General features: G+C 58.5%; 1 protein-coding gene across 2 annotated transcripts in view; it reads right to left on the bottom strand.

Moving 5' to 3' along the window:
• Positions 1 to 987: 987 nt before the first annotated feature.
• The window catches only part of SARDH (sarcosine dehydrogenase), a 62,200-nt gene continuing 52,104 nt past the window's right edge, over positions 988 to 11,083 (bottom strand). For both annotated transcript variants that reach the window (XM_002920697.4, XM_034664766.1), the window contains exons 19-22: positions 6,437 to 6,599; positions 5,769 to 5,937; positions 3,886 to 4,021; positions 988 to 2,440 (exon numbers count right to left, since the gene is read on the bottom strand). In XM_002920697.4, coding sequence (XP_002920743.4) covers positions 2,315 to 2,440; positions 3,886 to 4,021; positions 5,769 to 5,937; positions 6,437 to 6,599 — 594 coding nt within the window. In that variant the 3' untranslated portion in view covers positions 988 to 2,314. The remainder of the gene's footprint in view (positions 2,441 to 3,885; positions 4,022 to 5,768; positions 5,938 to 6,436; positions 6,600 to 11,083) is intronic.

Here is an 11,083-nt window from a genome sequence, read left to right as displayed (position 1 = left end):
GGGCCTGGGGCAAGCCCTCTGGTCTCTTGTGCATCCTCTCACGGTGGGGTCGGGGGCCGAGACGAGCACCCAAGCCCCACCCAGGCTAGACAGTGCTTCCGTGGGAGCAGGGTCTTTGGCGGGCAGGAGCCCCACTGGGGGAGTCCAGAGCTGAGGCAAAGCAGGGAGCATGAGGACTCGGCCCCCATTCCCCTGTGCAAATGGGATGGCTGAGGCCCATATGAGGTAAGACACTGGCCTGGGTCACACAGCAGGTCAGGCCCACCCCAGGACCTTAGCACATGATGGGCCTGGCTGCCGCTTGTCTAGCAGGATCTTCAAAAATAGGTGGGCAACAGGTGTCTAGACTGGGGGTAACGAAGGACCGGTCCCAGGACACTCGGGGGTGAAGGCCATGTGGCCCATCCCTACCCCACCGAGGCAGCATGCCTGGGGCTGCGGCCCGGCCTGGACATTCCTGCCACTGGCGGGACGCAACAGGAGAGCTTGGGCGGTGGCTCTGTGGCCTCTCCCACGTTGTGACCCAGTGCCCTTCCCAGAGAAGTCAGGGTTATTTCTCCCTGGCAGGGAAGTGAACACGCCAACAGCGAGGGCTCCTGTCTCTGAGCTCAGCCCCTGAGGCAGGGGTGGGATCGGAACCTGGGTCTGGCCCCCCCGCACCCTCAGCCTCCCCCCATCCAGGACAGGCGGTGTTGGGGACACGTACACCGGCCCAATCTGGGGCTCCGTGGCCAAACCGCAGAGCCCGGGGAAGCAGGCCAGGCCATCTGGGAAGCTATCTCCCCTCCTCTCTGTTTCTGGCCCCTCGGGGTCCCCTCGGCTGCCCGCAGCCTCTCTCGGGCGGGAGCCAGGCCTGCCTGCGAGCAGCGGAGCCTGCAGGTGCTCCCTGGCCTGAGGCGTGTCAAAGCCAGAGGCCCGGGCTCCTCAGCCTGTGGTCTGGCGAGGGGGCCGAAAAGCTTTCCAAAGGCCATCCGAAACCCAAACATCTTCCCACGACTTTGATTTTATTAGCCTGACCTGTTCCAGCTCAGTCCATAGCGGGCTGCGTGGGGTGTGAGCATCTAAAAGCAGCCAGGGCCCGCCGAGGACTGCCTCCACCCCGATGCCCCACTGCTGCTTGTGTGTCTGCAGGAATCCCGTGCTCCGCGCCTCCCCCCAACCCCACCTCTGCTGCCTTCTGCTCCCCAGAGGGTCAGGCATGCCTGGGCAGGACCACATGGTGCAGCTCTTGAAATCCTGCCGGTGTGAGCTGGGAGGGAGGGAGGCAGGGCAAGGCGAAGGGGGAGGGACCTGGGCCGGGGCACAGGGCAGGAGGGACATCCACCCTGGGAAGGCAGGCAGGGAGGAGGGTCACACAGGTAGATGTTAGTGAGTTCTGAAGGCCCAGAGAAGGGGAGCAAGGGAGTCACCCCCTTTTAAGGCCCTATACGACGAGGTCCTTCCCTGGGGGCCATAAGACGAGAGAGTCAAGGACAGGAGCCGCATCCTGTCCCGAGCAAACTGCAAGGTCAGAGGCCACGAGGCAGGAGGGTTCTGCCAGGTTCTTACCCAGCAGCACGCCCTTCCTTTGCAGACCTAGTGAACGAGGTGCCCTTGGGGAAATCAAGGCAGGAGGTGGGGCTTCCGCATGGGTGAGGGAGGGCACCGAGGGGACACCCTTCCCATGCCCTGCTTCTGCTCATGTGTTTCATGAGCTGGCAATGGTCAGAAGGCTTTCCCATGTGAAAAGCGGGTCGAGGCAGGAAGAGCTTGCTTTCTAGATTTCCTTCCCTGCCGGCCTCTGGCAAAAGGACCATCCTGCCCAACGGCCTGACTGTGGGGCCCAAGCCGAGCTGGCATAGCTGCTCCTGGCCTCCCACACTGCGCCCACGGCAGAGGGCACTAGTCAACCCTCACTCTGTCCCTAATTCCAGATGCACCTTGAAACTCCCCAGTGGTGCTCTGGGCAGGCAGGCCTGGGATTCCAGGTGGATCTTGGCCTCCCGGCTTTTACGCTGAGCTTACCAAGTGGAAGCTTCAGAAGGCCACACGGCACACTCCCTGAGCCCAAGACCTTACATGTTTGTTTTGGGGGGGGGTAGGGGTGGACTAGGGACCATCCTTTGGTCAGTGACCACAGGACGGGCCCTCTGGGTTTCTGTCCACTCGGCTGACATCTGTCTGGGGGGCAGACTAAGAGCAGGCAGGGGCCATGTTCTGGTTGGGGTCCAGGTCCTGGGGCAGGGTGGCAGGCCCTGTGCGGGATGATCAGCGAGGGACGGAGCCGGTCTCGGCCCCCTGATCCACGGAGGCTCCGCCCCGCCCCGCGGGCGCATCAGTAGATCCCCTTCACCCTCTTGTTGTCAGGGTCAAAGGGGGACTTCAGGTGAGCCTGGGCAGGGTAGGTCACCCCCATCCGCTCCAGAGCATAGGCCCCACTCTTCACAAAGTCCAGCGAGACCTACGGCAGGAGAGGAGGGGGTGGGGGTCGGTCGTCGCCTGGTGGGTGCTGGGGTCATACCCACCTGCTTCTCAGTGGGGGGGGGGCTCCACCTCCCTTCCTCCCCCTGGGGAAACCCATCTCTGTGCCAGGGGCCCTCTTCCGAACCGAGGAGCTGCCCTGAGCAGGTAAGTGCCCTGAGTGGGACTTGACCTCCTGGGGCCCAGCAGAGCCCGGTCTGGCAGCCAGTGGGGTTTCTCCCCCAGGACAGCACACCTCCCTCTCCAGAAACTGCAAATCCCCAGGAAACGGGGCAACAGTAAACAGCCCGTGTGCCTGGACCCTGGGCAGGCTGGCCCCGCTCAGGGATCCTGTTCTCAGCCCGGGGACTATACCCAGGGCCCGGCCACGGAGAAGGCATCTGGGCTGTGCTCTGAGATGTAGACGATGTCCCAGCCATGCAGGACAGGGGCCCATGGCCCAGGACCTCCAGGGGTCCAGCCTGGGAGCCGCTGTGCCCTGCCCCCTCCCGAGGCCCAGCTCGTCCCTTGCACCCCTGCCTGGACTGTCTGACTCACACCCTGCCCCCTCCTTGCTGACCCTCCAAGTGGCTCCCTCTCTGGAGTCTCTGTTGGGGGCAGGTGGGGAGCCACACCCCGGAATTCTCCGAGAATGTCTAAGGCTGAGGCTGGAAAGCTCAGCCCCAGCTGGATGGGCGTCCTGATGCCTGCAGTCAGAACATTCCAGGCCTCAGTTTCCCAGCAGTGACAGGGCGAGTGTGGCACTCCAGGGAAGCACGCATGTATGGCCATCATGGTGCTACGACACTGAGCTCCTCGCCTCCTCTCTCTTGCTGTGTGGCCCAGCCCATTCCATGTGACCCCCTTGGGACCTTCACCTTGTCTGGTCTGGCAAGAGCTTCCAGAACCCACCTTGAGCTCTCAATGGGCCCTTTCTCTGCCCCTGTTCCGCCACCAGCGTGGAGGGAGGAACCGGGCTCAGTGAGGGATTACTGGGGTTTATAAAGTGTCACATGGCAAATTGTGCCCGTGTGTGTACGTGCGTCTGTATGCACGTACACACGTGTGCATACATGCGTGGGCGTGGATGCACATGCCCCCATGCCTGGAGCACGTCTGGGATGAGGGGAGAGAGGAGAGGAAGGTGGTCCCGGGAGGATGGTCAGGCATCTGGCGTCCACCCCAGGCTCTAGGAGCAGAGGGCGCCAGCCCTGGTCCAGAGCCTCTTTCTGACCAAGAGAAGCCTAGAGCTCCCAAAATCAGATTCTTTCAGACAGAAAACACAGAAACAGTCCCTGAGCCTGCCCAGAGACACGGCCCCATCAGCAGGGACTCTGCGCACCACCCCCACCCCCCTGCCCAGCTTGGTGTGGGGGTGCATGCGGCACAGGGGTGTGGTGTCTCGAGAGGAACCGGGCTTCCCTTGGGGCGGGGGGCTTGACTCACCGGCCCGCCGCTGGGGTCCCGGATGTAGCCATAGGCGAGGGTCTTGTCGATGGCGAACCCAAAGTCAGCCCTCCGGATGTGGCCCACCACTTGGCCGTTTCTCCAGATGGCCTCCAGGCCGAACATGGGCACTTTTCTGGAAGAAGCAAGAGAGAAGACTGGGGCCCCGGAGCCCCCAGAAGGGGGACCTGCGTGCCCTGGGGCCTGGCGCTGCACCACGCCCGCCTGCCCGCCACCCCAGGGCCAGCCCAGTGCCCCCAGGATGCCCGCGCATAGGACCCTGTGGATGAACGAGCGAGCAGAGGAGACCACAGCCAGGCTCGGACTCCCGAGTCTGCAGACAGGCCGCAGGTATTCGGGAAAGGCCCACCTTTCCACTGGTTTTCCATTGACTTCTGAACAATTTAAACCCTTCTGCCCCTGAGGCTTGCTTTCCTCTGCCTGGCTCTTTTCACAGTACGATGCCTGATCTAGCCAATGTCCTTTTCTTTAGTACGCATAAGGTATGAGTGCTGACTATACATTTTTGAACATTCAGAATGGAAAACACAGAGATTAACCTGCAAACAGACCCGCACCGGCCCCCGGAAGGAACCTGGCAAGTCTGGGCGCGAATCTTTGCAGACTCGTCCCTCCGGGCACCTCATTCGTGGTGTTTACGGAGAGCCTGACTGTGCCCAGTGCTGGTGCCAACCCCATGGGCCCTGCAGGAGAGGGTGGCGGGGCTGAGCCCGGGGGAGCCAGGTTGGGGCCTGTGTGGACCCGCCCTGAGCCGAGGCGCGTGGACAGGGTCTGGGGGCCTCTGTGACTGTCTGAAGGAAGAGGCTGGGACAGATGGAGGTTCTGGGGCACATCCCTGCTCTTTCGTCCCACCCCAGTCCTGCCGAGCACGTGCCGTTTGCAGATGAGGAAACGGGCTCAGGGAGGCCACCCGCTGGCCCAGGGCCCAGAGCAGAGGGGCAGCTCCCTACAGCTCCACAGCCAGCACACTGGCCGTGTCCTTCGTCAGGATTGGCACTGCCCTGGCTGTGGTACTGGGGGGATTCTGCGGCCCAGCGAAGAACACCCAGGCAAGGCGAGCTGCGTTATGGCAGGTGCTGCCCGAGCCGCTCCCAGATCCCGGTGGCAGGCTGCAGGTGCTTTCTGGAGGCCCAGGGGATGGACGGGCCGCAGACCCCTGCTCCGGCAGCATCCCCAAACTGGAGCTAAGCTGCTCCCCGGGAGGTGGACAAGCAGCACGTGGAGGGCTGGCCTGATGGGAGCCCGGGGAGAAGCCGCAGGACGATGACAAGCCGCAGCTCCGCTCCCTCTCTGCCCCGCTGAAGCTCTTGACACTTCTGACGGCTCCAGATCTGGGAGAAGTGGCTCCATTTGCGGCTGCGTGTCAGCAGCAACTCGACAAAGCCGGGCCGCCGTGGTCTTGGAGACCGTGGCTGCTCAGTTCCCCATGGAGCTGTGGCCGGGCCGACACCAGCCTTGGTGCTGTCATTTCAGAGTCGCTGGGCCCCAGTGGGATCCAGAGACAGCACGGGCCCAGCTCCCGAGGACAGAGCTGAGCGACCTGCTCAAAGCTGCCCCGGGGGGGCGTGGGTCCCTACGGCGTGGGCTCTCCTTCCTGTGGCTCAGTCAGCCTGTCCCCTGGCACCCAAGGTCTCCATCCGGAAGTGGGGAGAGTGGCCCCAGCCCAGCCTTCCCCGCCCCCCACCCCCAGCAGTGGAGAAGATCGACTACAACACGGCAAGAGGTACCCGTGCCGTGGCTGGGACACTGGGCCCTCGGCCTGGATCCACCCCCACGGACGTGGCTCGGTGGCTCGGCAGCATGCCTCTCTCTTTCCAAAGCTGTGTTCGAGGAGGGAGGATGCAAGACCGTGGGCTACTCACTCATCCACCGTAAAGCAGAGCAGGCGTCGGCGGAGACCCTCGGCCCGCTGCTTCTCCAGGGCCTCCCGCCCCAGGAAGGGGACGGCCGACTTGAGCTTGCAGGTGAAGGCCAAGCCTGCCTCCAGGGGACTGTCATCGGGGCGCAGGTCGGCGTGCCAGTGCCGGTAGCCTGTGGGGAGGAGAGCCCGGGCTCAGTGCCCAACAGAGGTAGGGGACGGGCTCCTCCGAAGGCCTGGAGGGGGGGTGCATCCTCGCCTGTGGAAGGTCCCCTGGGCCAGCCCTCAGCCTCTGCACTGTCAGCTGAGGTGCTAGGGAGGGACCCGTGTGGCACTGTGCCATGTTCTTCAGACCTCCCAGGGAAGGCCAGGCGCTGACTCCCAGCCCAGCTCTGGTCCCGTCCTCACGAGGCCGGGCAAGCACCTCTCCCACTCGCCCTCCAAGTACAGGTGTCAGAGACCCCAGCACCATCCCCAGGCCTTCGTGGAAGATCACGGTCACGGGCAGCGCAGGAAGGGTGCGGGGGTGGGGGGTGCAGGCTGGGGAAGCAGGCATGACGGGGGAAGCGGGAAGCGGAGCAGAGACAGGAAAGAAGCATGGGGGGACGACAGCCCCTGCTTGCAGCTTTGGTTCCCGGCGGCCCACCGGCGCCGTGTGGCTCCCGCTCACACCTTTCTCGATGCTCAGGGAGTCGATGGCCCGGTACCCAGCGTTGACAAGGCCGTGCTTGGCGCCCGCGGTCATCACAGCCTGGTACACGGGCACGCAGGCTGGCCTGGGCACATGCAGCTCCCAGCCCAGCTCCCCGACAAAGGAGAGTCTCATGGCCCGCACCTGGGGGGACAGGGCACGGCTCAGACAACCCAGGTCAAGGCCCAGCTGCCACTTACTGATGGACAGTCCCTACTGCCTCCATTCTCATTAGCTGGCCCTGGGCCCAGGCCGGCCTGCCACTGAGGCATGGGGTCTCCAAGGACAGAGCTCCAGGCTCTGGCAATCTTTAAGGGGAAGAAGGGGTGTCAATGGGAGAAAGTAGACACACGGTTCCCAGGCCTCGACTCTTCTCAGTCACAGTGTGAGTGGCCTGGGGTGGCCGTACCAAACGACCACAGACTGTGGACTTAAAACAGCAGAAGTGTGCTGTCTCCCAGTTCTGGATGCTTGAAGCCCCACGTCAAGGTGTCCACAGGCTGTACTCCCTCCGGAAGCTCGAGGAGAGGGTCCTTCCTGCCTCTTCTTGCTTCTGGGGGCTGCAGGCGCTCCTTGCTTGTGGTCACTTTCCTCTATTCCCTGTGTCACATGGCTTCTCCTCTGTGTCTGTGTCTTCTCTACTTCTGTCTCTTATCAGGACGCTTGTCACTGGAGTCAGGACCCAATCCTGATCCTGGATGATCCCATCTTAAGATTCTCACATTAACCCCACCTGCAAAGATGGCAATTTCCAACTGAGGCCACACTCACAGGTTCTGGGCTGGGGTTGGGACGTAGACATCTGTTTTGGAGGCCACCACTCAATTGCCACAGTGACCTTGGTGGGGCCCCCGGACTCCCTCTGGCCTCCATTTCCTCTTGTGTAAATGGGGTCAGGAGACTGGCTTTGTCTGTTTCCAGAAGCTCTGTGGTGCGTCTGGGAGCCAGTTGCTGGGAGATCGGCGGCACAGCTCGCGCGTCACCACGGCTGTCCTCCGTGGGTTCAGAGGTGTCAAGAGGGGAAGCAGACAGGTGCTGAGTCATCCCCGTGACTGCTCCCCAGCCAGGTCAGCCTCGGCCAGTCACTGGGCTCTGAAGACAGACACAGCCTCTGTCCCCACGACCCGAGTCTCAGAAGGACTCAGCCAGAAGCACAGGCCAGTGCTGTGGCCACCACGCCCAGGGTGGGCCAGCACTGGGAAGGCAGGCCCCTTGCAAGGTCGTGGAGTTTGCGGCTGCAGACAGGCCTTCCAGGAGAGCTGGGGCCGGGGCACAGAGCTGGAGCTGCACGTCGGGGAGGGCAGGACAGAAAGGCCGCAGCGGGGTTGGAAGGACCTTATCATCAGGCTGAGACATTTGCGAGAGTCACTTCAGCAAGGGCTGGGCCTCAGGGGCCCTCAAAGGACCATGGGCCCCCAACCCCACGGAGACGACAGTGCTGTTTACACAATGTCCCTGGGCTAAGCTCTGCACGCATGTTACGTCACTGGAGCCCTTCTCGGCCCACACGGTGGCGGAGACCGATGTAAATAACACTCCGGGGACGATGCCACCACAGAGGTGCCGTGCTCAGCCTGGGCACGCACATGTGATGGGCAGCGGGTCGCTGGGTGCGTGGCTGGCACACCTGCATACCAGGCTGGCGGCAGCACAACGCCCCGGCCGGGGACTTGTCCCACTATGTCGGTGTGCTGGCATGTCATTTACACACCCGGGGACACGTGCCTGGTTCCTGGCCTTCAGGCAAGTCCTTGAGCCCAGTGTCCCCAGGTGAGGCCAGCCCCAGGACCGTCCTTGAAACAAAAGGGACAAGGAGAGACCAGCAAAGTGCGGAGCTCACAGAGACGGAGGAGCTTATCCCATCACTGCTGTGAGCGGTAAGTCTGCCAGGGCAGCTCCGGCCGGATCCTGTCTACACAGGAGGGGGCGGAGGCCACTCTCCTGAACACAGACCCAGCTCCTTATAAATCTGACACTTTAATCACATTGCTGCCGAGGGGCTGGATTCTGAAAGCTTTTGAAACAGTGAACATTTGCTCTGAGTTGCCATTTGCCCAGGCCTCTCAAAAAACTCAAAATTGACACAGAAAATGTACTGTTGACATTTCCCTGCTTCCCTAGTGCAAGCCGTGGGCCCCTGACAAAGATTGCCTTGTCAACGGGGTTCTAATTTTAGACAGCCCATGGAGGAGCTTGGGGCTCAAAGCCAATCTCATTTTGAAACAGGAAAAATCATTTTTAAAGCTCACCCATTAATGGCCCAGGACTGCAGGTTCATGTCAGACACACGCTCCCAGTTAAGTGAGAGGGTCAGGCACTGGGGCTCAGTTTGAGTTCACCAGCGGGGTGGGATAGAGCCATCCCGGGCTCTTCTGCAGCTCCCAGGAGCCCCAGGAGGCCGGGGGCTGGCTGGCTTGGCTCTCCACTGCCCCTGTGTGCTTGGACTCAGCACACAGTAGGTGCTCAAAAATACTTCCTGAATGATGGAGGAAAACAGGGGCAGATGGACCTCTGCTTCCGGTAAAGGGAGGGAAAGAGTCTGGGGGAATTCCAGGAGGCTTTCTAAGTTCACAGAATTACTGGTTCTCGAGACATCCTGCATTTGTCCCCACTAAAGCAGTGGAGTTGGGGGGTCCTCATTTCTTCTGAGCAGGGACATGTAATGAAGGGGAAAAGCTGAGAATGAGGCTACCTGGAATATGGGCTCTGGGTCAGCTAGACCCATGTGGGTCAACCTCTCCCCACCTCCGTGCCCCCATCTGATAGATGGATGAGGCCAGTGCTTGCGGTCATCAAGTTCATGGGCAGCACGGTGCCTGATAGATACACAGTCATTTGCCAGTAAAGATCGGGTTGGATGGACTTTAAAAGCAAGCCCCAATCTGAGGCAAACCCCCTTGCGAAACAGAGCCCCTCTCTCTTACAGGAACCACAGGCCCTGGCTGGAGTCACAAGATCATGGAAGGTCATCAGGAAGGGCCTTAAAGCAGGTTTTATTTAAACCCTTTTCTCACCCCAAACTGCCCCCCCGCCCCCAAATGCTACTGGAATTAATAAACACATTCCACGAGGTTGCAGGACATAGAATCAACATACAAAAATCAACGGCATTTTTCTACCTTAACAATGAACAATCCAAAATGGAAATTTTTTTCCAAAATTCCATTTATAATAGCATCAAAAAGAATAAGATAGTTAATAATAAACCTAACTACGGAGGTTAAAGATGGCTACACAGAAGACTACAAAACTTTGCCGAAAGAAATGAAAGATGATACAAGTAAAAGGAAAGACATCCCATGTTCATGGATTGTAAAACACTATCATTAAGATATCAATGCTACCCAAAGTGATCTACAGATTCAATGCATCCCTATCAAAATTTCAGGGGTACTTTTTGCAGAAATATAAAAATCCATCCTGGCATTCACAGGGAATCTCAAGGGACCTCAAAAAGCCAAAACAATCTTGAAGAAGAATAAGGCTGCAGGACTCTCAGTTCCTGATTTCATAACTTACTACAAAGCTCCCATAATCAAAACAGTGTGTTACTGGCATAAAAGCAGATGAATAAACCAGAGGAAGAGAAAAGAGAGCCCAGAAATAAGCCTTCATGTATATGGTCGATATACAATTCAATTCAATAAGGCTGCTGAGACCACTCAACGGGAGAAGAGACAGTCTCTTCAACAAATGGCACTGGGGAAACCGGATATCCACACGCGAAAAAATGAAATTGGACCCTTATCTTGCACCACATACAAATTTTAACTCGAAATGGATTAAAGACCTAAGTGTAAGTCCTAAAGCTATAAAACTCCCAGGAGAAAACAGGGGAAAGCTTCACAACATTGAACTTGGCAATGACTTCTTGGATATGACACCAAAGGCACAGGTACCAAAAAGCAAAATTGGTCACACAGGACCACATCAAACATGAAAACTTCTGTGCATTAAAGGAAACAGCCAACAGTAAAAAGGCGCGTAGGAGAAAATATTTACAAATCATATATCTGATAAGGGGTTAATATCAAGAATACGTAAAGAACTCCTACAACTCAACGCCAACAAAACAAATAACCTGGCTAAGAAATGAGGAAAGGACTTGAACTGATATTTCTCCAAAGATGATATACAGATCACCAATAAGTATAACGAAAGGATGGTCATCACCACTAATCATTAGAGAAATGCAAATCAAAATGACAATGAGATATGACCTCATACCCATTAGGATGGCTACTATTAAAACAAAACAAAAGAAAACAAAACAAAACAGAAAATAACCAGTGTTAGTAGGGCTGTGGATAAATTTGACCCTTAGGCCCAGCTGGTGCAACTGTTAGGGAGAACGGTGTGGGGTTCCTCAAAAAAAACGAAAAATAGAATGAACCCATGTCCAACAAAGGATCGAAAGCAAAATATGGAATAGATAATTGCCCACCCATGTTCACAGCAGCGTTATTCCCAGTAGCTAAGAGGTGGACACAACCCAAGTACCCACTGACAGATGAACAGATAAACGAAATGGGGTCTATCCATACAATGGAATATTATTCAACTATTAAAAGGAAGGAGATCCTGACACCTGCTACAACGTGGATGGCCTTGAGGACGTGACGCTGCGT

Source organism: Ailuropoda melanoleuca, chromosome 7 (assembly GCF_002007445.2).
Source record: "Ailuropoda melanoleuca isolate Jingjing chromosome 7, ASM200744v2, whole genome shotgun sequence".
In the NCBI taxonomy this organism is placed as follows: Eukaryota; Metazoa; Chordata; class Mammalia; order Carnivora; family Ursidae; genus Ailuropoda; species Ailuropoda melanoleuca.
Note: the sequence above shows the minus strand (reverse complement) of the source record. Positions and strands in the feature narration are given on the sequence as shown.